Source organism: Dendropsophus ebraccatus, chromosome 5 (assembly GCF_027789765.1).
Source record: "Dendropsophus ebraccatus isolate aDenEbr1 chromosome 5, aDenEbr1.pat, whole genome shotgun sequence".
NCBI classification, from domain to species: Eukaryota; Metazoa; Chordata; class Amphibia; order Anura; family Hylidae; genus Dendropsophus; species Dendropsophus ebraccatus.
In genome coordinates this window covers 99061910-99076391 of record NC_091458.1, presented here as the reverse complement: position 1 = coordinate 99076391, position 14482 = coordinate 99061910, and the positions used below count along the sequence as shown (strand labels likewise).

The 14482-nt window shown below is 39.6% G+C and overlaps 1 protein-coding gene across 3 annotated transcripts in view; it reads left to right on the top strand.

Moving 5' to 3' along the window:
* TUBGCP3 (tubulin gamma complex component 3) overlaps positions 1-14482 on the top strand; it is a 69530-nt gene that overhangs the window by 29808 nt on the left and 25240 nt on the right. For 2 of the 3 annotated variants that reach the window (XM_069970775.1, XM_069970777.1), the window contains exons 7-12: positions 164-282; positions 5499-5624; positions 6521-6589; positions 8293-8425; positions 8520-8686; positions 14323-14433. In XM_069970775.1, the coding sequence (XP_069826876.1) occupies positions 164-282; positions 5499-5624; positions 6521-6589; positions 8293-8425; positions 8520-8686; positions 14323-14433 (725 nt within the window). The remainder of the gene's footprint in view (positions 1-163; positions 283-5498; positions 5625-6520; positions 6590-8292; positions 8426-8519; positions 8687-14322; positions 14434-14482) is intronic. The other variant, XM_069970776.1, reaches the window with a different exon arrangement.

The window sequence follows — 14482 nt, the reverse complement described above, 5'->3', positions numbered from 1 at the left end:
CTACCTGATCTTCTATTTATTGTACTAATACCTTTTTTATAATTTAGGTTTTAGATATTGTTTGTCATTGATAAGTTTTGCTATTTTCACTTAAAAAATGTCTTTCTTATGAAATTGCCCTTCATATAATTCACAAGATTTAAAATTGGTTCCCTTTTTTCAGGGTCTGTGGAAATAACAGAAAGCTCTCTTGTCAGGGACATTTTGTATGTGTTTCAAGGGATTGATGGGAAGTGTATCAAAATGTGCAATTCTGAAAACTGCTACAAGGTGGACAACAAGGTAAGTAACAGTGCTTCTAATGTAGGCTCTCTAGTAGCTGTAGTGCTCCTCTTTTAGTTGGCTTTATACTCAAACGCTACCTGTTATTTCTCTCCCTTTTGCAGTTCTGTATATCTTTGCACCCGATAGTGTATTACTATATAGAAATGTCCTCACTTATAATTTCCCTTGCTGTGCCCTTTATATCCTGTTTAATTATGTCACCTGTACGGGAAAAAAACCCGAAAAGAACCCCATATTACTTACCTAGTCCGAGCTCCCACCATGGATGGAGTGGCTCTTCTCTCGTCATGGGTGGGATTCCCAAGCAGGTGTCATGATATATCACCTGGTGACCTGGTAGAGATAACCGACAGCTCCCTGCTCCCCCCATTTTACTTTACTATTTCTGCTACCTTCAAGAGACAAATGTAGAAAGGTGACACTTGCCTGGGGCACCAGGACTAGAATCTGGGTTTGTACCCTGGTTTCCCAGTGCTAGCAGTGCCATTCCTTAGATTTCATGGTTACTATTGACCACAGCATCTAAGCCATTAGACAAGGAATTTCTGTCACCCATTCACCTCTGTATACTCATGCAGTGCAGTTAGGGATTGCTAAAAGGTTAACTTGTTAGCCAGTAGCCTATTGATATTACTCCTTGGCAGAGGGTGTAAACAGAAGGTCAGTAAAAGTACACTGCTTTGCTGCTTGTTAGTATTGCAGTGTGTGGGTGAAATACAGTCCTTTATGTTAATCTGCAAATATGACTTTAATGTCAATGCACAGTATAAAAAAAATAACTCTTGTAATGGCATGTCTGTTTATGACAGATCAGTACTGCCATCTAGTGGTAACAATAAAACACTGCTTTATATCTGATTTGTCCCTTTTCTATTTTTAGAATAACAGGAAATAATAAACTAATTTGGGGCTCTGGATGTTAAGATTTTCTCATATTTTACAAAATAATTAAGGTTATACAATTTTTTAATATACATGTTTTCTTATGTTCAGTGCAGTTAACATTCATGGTTTAACCCAACCACAATAAACATGTCTCCAGTCATGTTACCATTCCTGCCATTAAGTTAGCAAAGGGATATTATGATGAACCTTTGCTTGGTCAACACATCCATTTGCATCAGTAAATAGGATTAAGTGAAATGATGATGATTAATGTTAGGGAAGAATTAGAAACTCTAACAAATTAGATTAAATAGATTCAACCTTTTATAGGTAGGCATTAAAAAGTCAGAGCTTCATTTAGCTTGAAATTTATGCTCATAAAGAGAGCACTATGAAAGCAAGAGGTTAAATTAGATTCCTATGTGCCATACTCATGTCAGCATCAGGTATCTGTTTAGATTCACTTGCTATTGCAGGGAAAGCACTAAGCATTTAATTCATAGTTGGGCTCCTAAGGTAAGAGTTGCCTTTTTTTTTTAACCTCTTAAAGGGGTTATCCAGCGCTACAAAAACATGGCCAGTTTCTTCCAGAGACAGCCCCTCTCTTGTCTCCAGCTTGGGCGGGGTTTTGCTGCTCAGTTCCATTGAACTGAATGGAGCTTAATTGCAAACCTCAGCTGAACTGGAGACAAGAGTCGTGTTGTCTCTGAAAGAAAGTGGCCATGTTTTTGTAGCACTGGATAACCCCTTTAACGACGCATGACGGGTATACCCGTCATGCGGCCGTTAAGAGCAAACAGAGAGGGCTCCCGGCGTGAGCCCTCTCTGCAGCGCGCGGTCCCCGGTTGCTAAGTGCAGCCAGGGACCGCGTGTATTAGCCGGCGCGGCCGATCGCCACGGCCTGCTAATTAACTATTCAAATGCCGCTGTCAAAGCTGACAGCTGCATTTGAATAGCAGCTGTGCCCCCTCTCCCTGGTGTCCAGTGGGGGATCTCCCCCCCCCGCGATGCGATCGCGGAGGGGAGATCCGTCCTAATGAGCCGGCCAAGGCTCAGCGCCGGAATGACGCTGATCCCGGCTCGGCAATCTATTCAGATGGTTTGCAGCAGACCATTATAATAGAGCACCGATCTGATGGATCATTGCTCTATTATATACACAGGATTGATCTCATTGGGAGATCAGTTCTGTGTATATAGAAATCCCCCAGGGGCTTCATATTACTGTAAGGTAAAGTTAAAAAAAAAGTGTTTTTATTAATAAAAAATCCCCTCCCCTAATAAAAGTCTGAATCACCCCCCTTTTCCCATTTTACAAATAAAAATAAATAAATAAACATGTTTTTTATCACCGCGTGCGCAATTGCCCGAACTATTAATTAATCACATTCCTGATCTCGCATGGTAAACGGTGTAAGCACAAAAAAATCCCAAAGTGCAAAATTGCGCATTTTTGGTCGCATCAAATCCAGAAAAAATGTAATATAAAGCGATCAAAAAGTCGCATATGCGCAATCAAGGTACCGATAAAAAGAACACATCATGGCGCAAAAAAAATTACACCTGACACAGCCCCATAGACCAAAGGATAAAAGCGCTATAAGCCTGGGAATAGAGCGATTTTAAGGAACGTATATTTGTTAACAATGGTTTGAATTTTTTACAGGCCATCAGATACAATAAAAGTTATACATGTTATATATTGTTTTAATCGTAATGACTTGAGGAACATATCTAACTAAGTTTTTCCATTGGACACACAGCGTAAAAATGAAGCCCCCCCAAAGAAAAATAATTGCGTTTTTTTTTTTCAATTTCACTGCGCATATAATTTTTTTTCTGGTTTCGCAGCATATTTTATGGAAAAATTCAGCCTGTCATTGCGAAGTACAATTAGTGACGCAAAAAATAAGGGCTCATGTGGGTCTGTTGGTGTAAAATGCAAGTGCTATGGCCTTTTAAGCACATGGAGGTAAAAACGAAAACGCAATAACGAAAGTTAGCACGGTCCTTAAGGGGTTAAAAATATTTTATTAAAGGTTTTTTGTTATAACTGTACAAACATAAATTCGGTACATTTAGAATGGTGTACATTAAATCAAGAAAATTACATGAAGCCTGTAATATAAGAAGCCAAATGATGACGTAGTAAGCATGTTCCATCACATAATGCTTTCGTACATAGAAAGCAGTGTTGTACAGGGGGGGAGAAGTTTGAAGAACTATAAGGAAATCCTTAATGGAAATGGAAATCCTAAATGGTTATGTAACACATTTTGTAAATAACAAACAAAACAGGTAATAGAGAGGAATACAGAACGGATCAGTATATGATAGGAATACAGTTTGTGGATATCAGTGTAATTTTTTATTATATATTCAGTTGGATAGATAGTTGGGTAATAAAGATTTGTAAATCAATATGATTAAGGTAATTTAGTGAGTATAGATTCTCAGTAGGTGATCCAAGGCGACCATATATTCAAGAATTTGTGTTGGGTGTTTGATTCCAATGTGAATTCTTCTAGTCGAAATATTTGGTCTACCTTTTAAGAGCCATGTGTTTAGGGAAGGAACTTCCGTAGAAATCCACATAGTAGGTACTAATAGACGGGCAGCTGATGGAAGGTGTCTAAAAAGTAACATTTGAACGCCTTTTATCATAATCAGAAATGGCCTTGCTGCAAACAAAGGAATGTCTCTATAAGAGCTCCTATGCCCTTCCCTATTGGCACATCATTGTCCAGTAGTCAGCCTGCAAGGGAAGCCCAACCAAATAGAACAATATACGTATATGATGTGAGTTATAGATGCTAATCTGCCTGGCGGCACCACACTGGTCTTTACTTATGGCAGTACACTGCTCACTAGCAGCAGTGCTAAACTTGCCTAAAATTGCCATGGTGCGCAATGCTGACAGTGCTACACTGCTTTCTGTTTGATACTGAAGTGCTTAGTATCTCTGTTAAAGTTTAGCGTGTTCCAAAACCCAGCATCCTGCAAGGGGGGGGGGGGGGGGTGATTGATCAAAATACCTAACTTACCTCTCCTCATATGCTCTGTGAGCGGCGGGACCCCCAGCAGGCTCCGTGATCTCCAGGGTGTCCATGTCATGACAAGTTAGTAATTGTGATTAATTTAAATGTGTGTGTGTGTAGGGAGGGGGGCGGGGTGGTGGTGGTACGATATAGCAAAGGTGTGAGTGTATTATGTTGCAGGGAAATGATAGAATCATGGATTTCATTAAATCCCAGGAAATTATGAAATAACCACACCATTACATCGTTTCCCTGAAGGAAGTCAGGCATTTGATCAAATCCCTCACCCCTTTTAGGGAAATGATGAAATGGACGAGTCAGGAGTCACCCGGCTCTATGTTTATTTATTAAGTAATACGACAATGTCCATTGCAACACAAATTATTTATTTGAAACTAACAAAGGAAATGGGTAGTTATGCTGATATTTTACAGAATGCGATTAATAATCACGTTCATTCTTTTTTTTTTTATTTAAACGCTGTTGCGGCATCTCTAGTTGCAGAGTACCTTAATTTTTTTTTTACAGGCATATTTTTTTTGTGTGTTACATTGCATTTTGGACTGTTCACAGGAACATTTCTTTAAATCCATGACCTCCAAATGAGAATTTCACTGCAATCTCAGGCAGACCTAGGCCGCACTGGGGAACTGTTTCGGTAAATATTGTAGTAGCTACTTGAAGAGGTAGCCAATCTTTTGTAATTCCGTCTGAGGTACCGATCTGGTATAATTTTATTTTTTTTTTTACATCTTTTACGATCCCCATAAAGGTATTTTTATCTAATGGGCCTTGGGTACATACACCAAAACTGTGGAATCCACTGACACGTCTCTAAATTTCTTCAAAGAAACTTCTTTAATTTTTTTTCAGCCAATCTTTTGGGGTGTTTTGCTGCATTTTCCCTTCAATCTTTAACGCTCTCTGCTTTTCAGCATATATAGCACTGAATTTATACTTCTTCTACGGTTTTGCCGCACATATATCACGTGCGCATATATGTACGTTACATGAATGGGCACTTGCTTTACTGTCGCTGACAGCCGCTTCCCCCTCCATTGTTCCAGATTCCAGTGGTTGTGTACTTTACAGCATTGTGTTTGGTGATGTAAGGTTTCATGCAGCTGCTCGGCCAAAGAAACTCGTGCCATGAAATGCAAAATGTAGAGGACGAGTACTTGTGAATATATTTTTTTTTACTTTCAAGTTTAAGTTCTACTTTTTATGCTAGGAATTGTAAAACCAACCCTAAATATTGATCTTGTTCTTTTATATTGCTTTACTATTTAGGTTGCACTGTCTAAATCTTTAAAAGATACTACAAGCAGACTTGCAGAGTTGGGATGGCTTCACAATAAAGTAAGAAAGTATACAGATCAGAGGAGCCTTGATCGAGCGTTTGGACTTGTTGGACAGGTATACATTTTATTAATGAAACATTAACTGCGTTTTTATTTCATTTTTGTTGTCTATACTTGTGCTGTGGTCCCCGAATTGGGGAACAACTACATATCATACAGTTACATACCGAGCCTCCATTGCTGTCTGTTCTAATGCCTGTTAGCATTAAAATAGACATTACACTTGGGGAAGTCAGTAGCACTGCAGCCACAGCAACCTGCAGCAGAGTAAACAGGGATAACTGACAATGGCCATTTTCCCTGCTACAGGCTGCTACACCTGCAGTACCACTGACACAGAGGGCTTTTACAAATGTAATGGCATTTCTAATACTAATATGCATTAAATTACAAAACAGGAGAGGCACAGTACTACGGTCGTCTGAATTAGGCCTAAAAAATAAAATAATTTGTACATTTTTACATCAAAACATTACATCATTCATTGATTCTAATGGAGGCACGCCACAGAGGAGAGGGGATAGTGTCACACTGTAGTGCGGGGCCCGACTCCAGCGCATAGAGCAGAGCCAGTGCATGGGATTAAAACGGTGTCAGGCGATGCTTTGAAAAAAGGACCATGCCACCGGGATCTCCATGCCAAAGCTAACCAAGTAATGTGTTAAAAAAAAAAAAAAAAAAAAAAAAAAAAAAAAGATCATACATTCGCTTTAAAAAAAGGTACAAAATATAGTTATTTAAGATATAGAAATAAAGGTGTTAAAGCACCTCCACACACAAACTTATACTTTAATATTGAAGGATGTTTTTTAATTTAACTTTTTTTGTGCATTGCTTTTTGTTGTTGCATTGCTGTTTGACCTTCAGGCTTTCTATTGACAATACAATTTTTATCTTTACCATTCATATTCAACAGCCAGCACTACTATAATGCTTTGCATCTTTCAACAGAGTTTTTGTGCTGCTTTGCATCAGGAGCTGAAGGAATATTATCGCCTCCTTTCTGTTCTGCATTCTCAGGTAATATATTTATATATAGTGGCAAAAATCTTTGCTGCTCTTTTTTTCCCTTTTAAAGGGAAGCTAACAGTAGGTTAGAAGACTCGTACCTGCTGCTATGGTCCCATAGGGCCGAGGATGCTGAAAATAAGTGGTTTTCTTATAGGGCTTGGAAAGCCCTCTGCACTGATGCACGTTACTAAATAGTGCCATCTTAACTTTCATAAATTTGGGGGCAGTAGTCCCACCCCCAGTTCACCATTTACATATTTTTAAAATAAACTGGGACAAAAGGTAAAAAAAACCACTACCTTCATTCTCAGTGTCTCCGACCCTAGAGGAACATACCTTGTGCCCCCCCCCCCACATTATATATTAAGGGTACAAACCCACTTGACGTATTTGCTGCGTGAATCAGTCTTAAAAATAAGCAGGCAAAACGCAGGTTGGCTTTATACAATTGTTCTGTGTTAAAATACGCAATTGCGTATTTTTGAAGCATGAAGCTACATGCGTTTTTAGCACAGGTTGTTAACAACTGATGCTTTGCTAACAACAAGCTTCACACTTCAAAAATACGCAATTGCGTATTTTAACGCAGAACAATCGTATAAAGCCAACCTGCGTTTTGCCTGCTTATTTTTAAGACTGATTCACGCAGCAAATACGTCAAGTGGGTTTGTACCCTAAAAGATAAATAAATAAGCGAACAAAACATCCAATCTACACAAATATGGTATAAATAAAAACTAGAGATTACGGCTCAAAAAATGAAACCTTACACAGCCCCGTAGGTGAAAAACTAAAAGCATTATAAGAATGACAACAGGGCCATTTTATTAATAATTAATAGCAAAAAACGGATTTCATAAAAAATAAATAAATAGAAAATTAGAGAATCTGTGTAAACCTGCATATGGTTGTGTTCGGACTAACTTAAGAATAATGGTATCATGTCTCTTTTACCTTATAGTGCATTACGTAGACACAGGAACCCCCCAAAAGTTTTATAATATTGCATTGTTTTTTCCTATTTTACCAATTTTTATTTTCATAAATAATATATATGGGGGTTCCACCATACATGTTATGGTAGAATGAAAGGCGCCATTATAAAATACACCTATTTCTGAAAAAAAAACAAGCCCTTACATGGCCCTGTAAATAAAAACATGAAAGTGCTAGAGCTCTTAGAAGGGGAGGAGGTAAAAACGAAAACACAAAAAGGAATATTGGTGCCGTCATTGGGGTCATTTTGAGCTGGGTCTTGAAGGGGTTAATGTTCTAGTTTTTATACCAGGGCTACTTTATTTTTTATTTAATTTTTCCCAACTGTGGCCTCATCAGTTAGAACATGGATACATTTTAAAACTTATTGGAATGAACTCAGGAATCACTATCATTTAATTAAACTTCGGACATGTCATAAGTTGTGATCATTGAGGATCTGGGTGCTGAGAGACCCCCACAGATTGTTGAAATGAAGGGGCAGAAGCACTTGGCTGAGTACTGTGTTTTCTTTTTCTGCTCAGCTCTGCTTGTAAAAGTTTGTATATGTATTCAATGAAAGTCTATGGACTTTCTGCACATCTGTGCACAGATGTGCTGAGCAGAAAAATAAAGGGATGCAGCACCCTAATTTCCAGCAATCACCTTAACTTGTTACATTGCACACTCTTTCTCTGTGGTCGGTAATTATTTTAGTATGTATTCTTTCTATCAAGTTGCAGGTCGAAGATGACCAAGGTGTAAATTTAGGTCTTGAAACTAGCTTAACTCTTAGACGTCTGTTAGTGTGGACTTATGATCCCAAGATTAGATTGAAGACTCTTGCAGCACTTGTTGATCACTGTCAAGGTAAGATGAAATCACCTCCTGATGCTGCTCCTTTTTCAATACATTTTCAACGATAATTGTGTTTTAGACAAATTAAATTGTATTATTGTTCCAGGAAGAAAAGGCGGGGAGCTGGCATCTGCCGTCCATGCATACACTAAAACTGGCGATCCATACATGCGGTCTTTGGTGCAACACATTCTTGGTTTAGTTTCTCACCCAATTTTGAATTTTCTTTACCGCTGGATATATGATGGAGAGTTGGAGGATACTTATCATGAGGTAAGGTGTGTGTATGTAGGCATTCAAAAATATGTGTGGAATATATACCATATTTTTCACTTTATAAGACGCACCCCAGATTTAGACCACTGAAAACAGGGAAAATATATTTCATACAAATTTAAACTTCCCTGGTGGTCTAAAGTCTTGAAGGGAATAATGCAGTGAAGGGGGTCAAAGTTTATTAAAATGTCAGTGCCCTGTACCTATCATGAAAGTTTAAATCTCGGCACTCACCTTTTTCACTCACCTTCCAGAAATCTTTTATTATAGAAAATTTATCAGATTTTTTTTTACAGCGGTAAAAAACAGGACGTTTCGGCGTCAAGCCTTCCTCAACTGTGCCCTGTACCTACACATACACAGCTGCTGCATGCATAACACACACTCAGATCTGCTACACCATACACACTCAGCTCTTCTATGTCATATACACACTTGGCTCTGCTACACCATACACATTCGGCTGTACTATGTCATATACGCCCAGCAACATCATACACACTTGGCTCTGCTGTATCATACACACTCTGTGTAAACACACGCTGTACAAACATATCCGCAGCCACACATAATGTTGTATCAACACATACAGGGTAACACACATACCTCTGCTGCTCTGTAGTTTTGATGGTAGATGCTAGAGTGTAGGACCTTTTGGGATGTGAGTCATGTGATTAGTCACATGACTGTGAAATCCCTGAAGGTCCTTTAGCTCTGTAAGTTGCCGTGCATATCCCCTCCTGATTTCTCTCCTGCAGGGCACTGATCAGTACTGACAGGAGAAAGAAGAGGACTGCACAGCTTATGGAGCCGTCCAGCACAGTAAGCACTGTGCCCGCCCATCAGGGATGGAGTCAGGGCAGTCTGACAGTGTCAGGCTGCCCTGTCTCCTGAATAGAAGACACAGGCACTTTTAGCAAGATATTTTCTTGCTAAAAGTGCGTCTTATAAAATGAAAAATATGGTGATCTTTTTCCATCTATGTTTTAGCAAAATGATTCAGACTGCCTCAAAGAGGTGGTGTTTATGAAGTGCAAAATTTATTATTCATGGTCCACGCTCATAAAGTTTGCAGTGTTTACACATGAAAAATTTGCTACATATGGCCCCGGAATGGCGCGGCAGAGCTTTCCGCCGCTCAGTGTCCTGCATTGTGTCAATGGGAGAGCGCGTGCCCCTTCGCTTCCTCTCCTCCTCTTGACAAGTCAATCCCTCGAGCGGATAGCAGCGGAGGCACGTGCTCGCCCATTGACACAAAGCATGATACTAAGCGCGGCCGAATTCCGCTGTTTTTGCTCAGTGTGAACGGGGCCTATAAGTTTTTTTTTTTTTTTTTTTCCATTTTGTTTTTATTATCCCTGAATGTATGTATTAAGCTAGATTCACATCGGGAAACTGCTATGTAGTGCATGTCCAATGCATCATCCGGATTGCAGTATTCAACCCTTTCTCTTTTTTACTTTTTACATTTTCCCCCATAATGAGAAAGTGAAAACAAAATTTTTAGAAATCTTTGCTAATTTATTAAAATGGAAAAAGTAAAATACTCTTGTCTGATGAAACAAAGAACTTTGAAGTCAGTCAGAGATCATTTGCTCTGGACCTCAGACTGGCAAGTCGGTTATCCTAAGCATACAATCAAGACAACACTGGTTTCCTAGGGACAGCTGTGGATGCTGTTGAGTTGACTTGAGCTCAATTGAGCATCTCTGAATAGACCTGACAATGGCTGTCCCCTGACTGTAGCCATCCAACCTGACAGAGCTTGAGAGGATCTGCAGAAAATCCCCAAAGCCAGATGTAAAAACCTTGTGGCATCGTGCCCAAAAAGATTGAAGGCTGAAATCAACAAATTGCAATCCAATCCGCATAACTGATAATACCCAGAAAAAATTAAAGGACAACTCCGGCGAAATTTTTTTTTGGCTTATTTAACACACATTACAAAGTTATATAACTTTGTAATGTGGTTAAATACCCGGTCTGGCCCCCTTCCCCCACTTTCCGACCCCCGACCCCCCACCCCGGAAGTTAAAGAATGCATACATTACCTATTACAGTCGTCACGGTCCTCTTCTCTGGTGTCGGGTGACGTTAGAGCTGGGGGGCGGTCCGGGTCTTCTTCCTCTTCGGCGTCTTCATTGAGAGTGAATGGGAGAGAAAAGGCTGCTGGTGCACATGCGCACCAGCAGCCTTTTCATTGGCTGGAGCGCATCACATGGCTTCCAGCTTGCTCAGCCCTGATTGGCTGAGCGCACTGGCAGCCTTTTCTCTCTCATGGACCCGGAAGCAAGAGACATCGCTGGACGGCGGACGCAGGTGACGGTGAGGCGGACGGCGGGCGAATGGAGTTTCGATCGTCACCGGAGGGATGGTGAGTATGGTGTCTGTGTGTGTCTGTGGTTTTTTTTTTGGGGGGGGGGGTCCCGCCGGAGTTGTTCTTTAATCCAAAACTGGGGCAATAGAAGAGTTCGAGGTAGACATCTGCTGGCGTTCTACCATGATCGTCATAGCCCTATTTATCTGCTGTTCTAATCCATATTATGCCGAGTATCCCTCAACTAATGGTGCTTTAAGACAAAGCGATTTATCGTTTCTAGCGATAATCTTTTTGTGTGAACACTCCCAGCGATTGAATGGTGAGTGATAAATCGCTCGTCGTGATCTTTCAACATGTTTGCAAATAGTCATTGGTCGTTTGCTGAAAATTCGCAGATCGCTTTGTGTAAACAGTCTTTCACCGATTCACCCTATGTGTGAGATAGGCTTAAGTGATCTTAAAACAATCGCAATAATTTTTTAAAACTATATATCGTTTTGTCTAAATGCTGATAGTTATAAAAAACATCGTTATTTCAAATCGTTAATCGTTCGATTGGGCAAATTATCGCTCCATGGAAACGCATCACTAGTAAAGAGAAATGAGTTACCAGCCTCAAACGGCAAATTAATTGCACCACACCTGAGATTCGAGCCCATTGAAATGCTATGTAGATAGCACCAGGTACATCTCATCATCCACAGCGAGAATCAGGCCTTTATGGTTGAGTTGCTGCAAAGAAGCTACTACAGAGAAACCGCAAAAACAACACAAGGAATGAGCCTTAAGCGAGATTAATGGAAATCCATGTATGAATAAGAACCAGTCGCATTTAGTGCATGAACCCTATTTGCTGTTAATGATTATTTAAGGCTGATGGGTGGGTATTAAAGGCACTCAAGGTATATTGTACGCAGACACAAAGCATTTCTCTAAGAGGTGAACTTTTTAATTTTTTTTTTCTTGTTTTTCCCAATGGTCATAATGTAAACAGACGGTTTTCCTGATGTCTGAAACATCAGAACAGAACCACAGATTTAGCCTGCACGCTCTGGGTAACTATCTGTTCAGGCGTAAAAGATTTCCTATAATCATGTCAAGCAGTAATGCTGTTTTTGGTGTTTAATAGCTGACAACATGTGGAAATGACTGCTATTTACATTTTACTTGCTTGTCCTTGGCATTTACCCAATAATTAATGAGAAATCATAGTACAATTATCCTTCTTGCTCTTGAATTTTTCTGCATGTCATGATGAAAATCATACAGCCTTGAACAGGACATGCATCAGTACATCAGCGTATAATAACCTTGATTGCTTTTGTTCTTTTTTTTTTTTTTTTTTTTTTTTTTCCTTTTTAATATAAATTCACTAATAATAGATCCCTATTTTTTTTCCTCCATCTCCATGGTTGTTTCTTTGTGATTTCTAGGTGCAGATACTTTGTTCCCAGAGTGTAATTAATTCTATATTTTTAATGTTTCTTTTCAGAAAGCAATTTTCATTTTTAAAGCATTTCTTACCAGTAATATATTCCTTGTGTAATAGCTGTGCGTACAGAAGGAAATTGCAATTTTTGTCTTCTTTGGTCTGAATAAATTCAAGCACCAAAGGTTCAATATGGAATTGGTATTTTTGTGATACAACACAGACCTCATCATGAACCTAATAAGAGACACCTACAGATACCTCCTTTAGGAAGGACATCAAGCTAATTTACTTTGGAGGGGCTTCAAAATGTAACTGCCTGTTTTAACTGGTAAAGTGTACATTTTGTGGAACCAGTGTAGGTTCCAAATCTTGTGGATGAACAGCAATTTCATTGCCATACCCTACCTACACAAGGCAAATGCGGATTAAGTTGGGCTATAGACTGTCATGCAAATTTTAAACCTTTACAAAAAGTATAAATATTGGGTAACAAAAATCTGATATGCAGAGTTAGGTTTATTTTATTCAGTTACTGTTAGGAGCATTGTAAGGCCAGCTGAACTCTTAACAGAAATGACAGACATGCAGATTTAATGTACTAGATAGGTATCCATTTTAGGTGAGGAGCCATGCTTCCCTATTAGCGTTGAGCGAACACTTAAAGTGTCACTGTCGTTTGCAGAGATCAATACTACAGGCGATTTTAAAAGTCTTTGTAATTGTGTTTATTAGCTGAAAAATGCGATTTGAAGCTCTCCCCCCGTCTTCATGGTTTTTTATAGAGAGGGGAGGGGCGGAGGAAGATGAGGCACCAAAACAGGACAACAAGGAGTTAATTTACAGCTACATCACCAGGCTATCTCCTCTGAAGTCAGCAATGACCTCTCTGACCTCTGAATACCAGCTCTCGCACAGCTCCCACTGTGTAATCCTTTGTTCTCTGCTGGCAACTAATCTCCCTCCTTCCTCCTCCCCCACTCAGTAGAGCGGAGCGTGTGTGGTTAGCCTATTACTTTAGTTTGTTTTAATTTTTGTATATTTTGTCTCTTGAAGAAATGTTTAAATTAAAGTGACACTGTCGCCCCCTATTTGCATTTTGACTGCTCTCCACAGGTGTAAAGGGTAAATGTTACAGCTTTCAATATTTATTTTATATCACACCTCATGGTGCTTGTTCTGGTAAAAAGTAGTTTTTATCACCTGTGGATTGGTATATGTGGGTGGGCCTTTGTGCCACATCGTTCCGCCCCTAGCACCACTTAGCCCCGCCCCATCCGTCATGTCATCGCCACATATGCGGCCATTGGTGTGGGACAATCTAGGTGGTGGGGCCTTGAGCTTTAGGCTGGCTCTTCCAATGGCTGCTGAGGGTACGGGGCCTGTGCGACGATGGTGTCACGGATGGGGCGGGGCTAAGTGGCACAAGGGGCGGAGCAATGTGGCACAAATGCTGCCAGGCCCCGCCCACATGTACCAATCCACAGGTAATAAAAGTGATTTTTCTACCAGAACAAGCACCATGATGTATAATATAAAATAAGTAATGAAAGCTGTAACCTTTACACCTGTGGAGAGCAGTCCAAAATGCAAAAATAGGGTGACAGTGTCACTTTAAGTATACAAAAATCAGAACAAAGGAAAAGGTAGTAGATTTTTGGGGGATATATAACTGCCATCAGTTATCAGTTTAGGTGTATGGCTACCTGAACACTACGCTTGCTTAACTTTATTCCCTATATTTCTTAATGGTAAAAGGGATCTGTGGAGTAGTTAATTCACCCAGTAACTTTAAGATTTTAACCAGTTGTTCATATGTGTATAGAAGTAAAAGAAATGACAATAGACTGACCAGGTAGTGTGTGTTTTGTGTTTTTTTTTTAGTTTTTTGTAGCTTCGGACCCTACAGTAAAAACAGACCGACTTTGGCATGACAAATATACTTTAAGAAAATCTATGATTCCATCTTTTATCACTATGGATCAGTCTAGAAAGGTAAAAATCATTTATTGTCATACTACTAAGAGAATTTGTCACATTACTT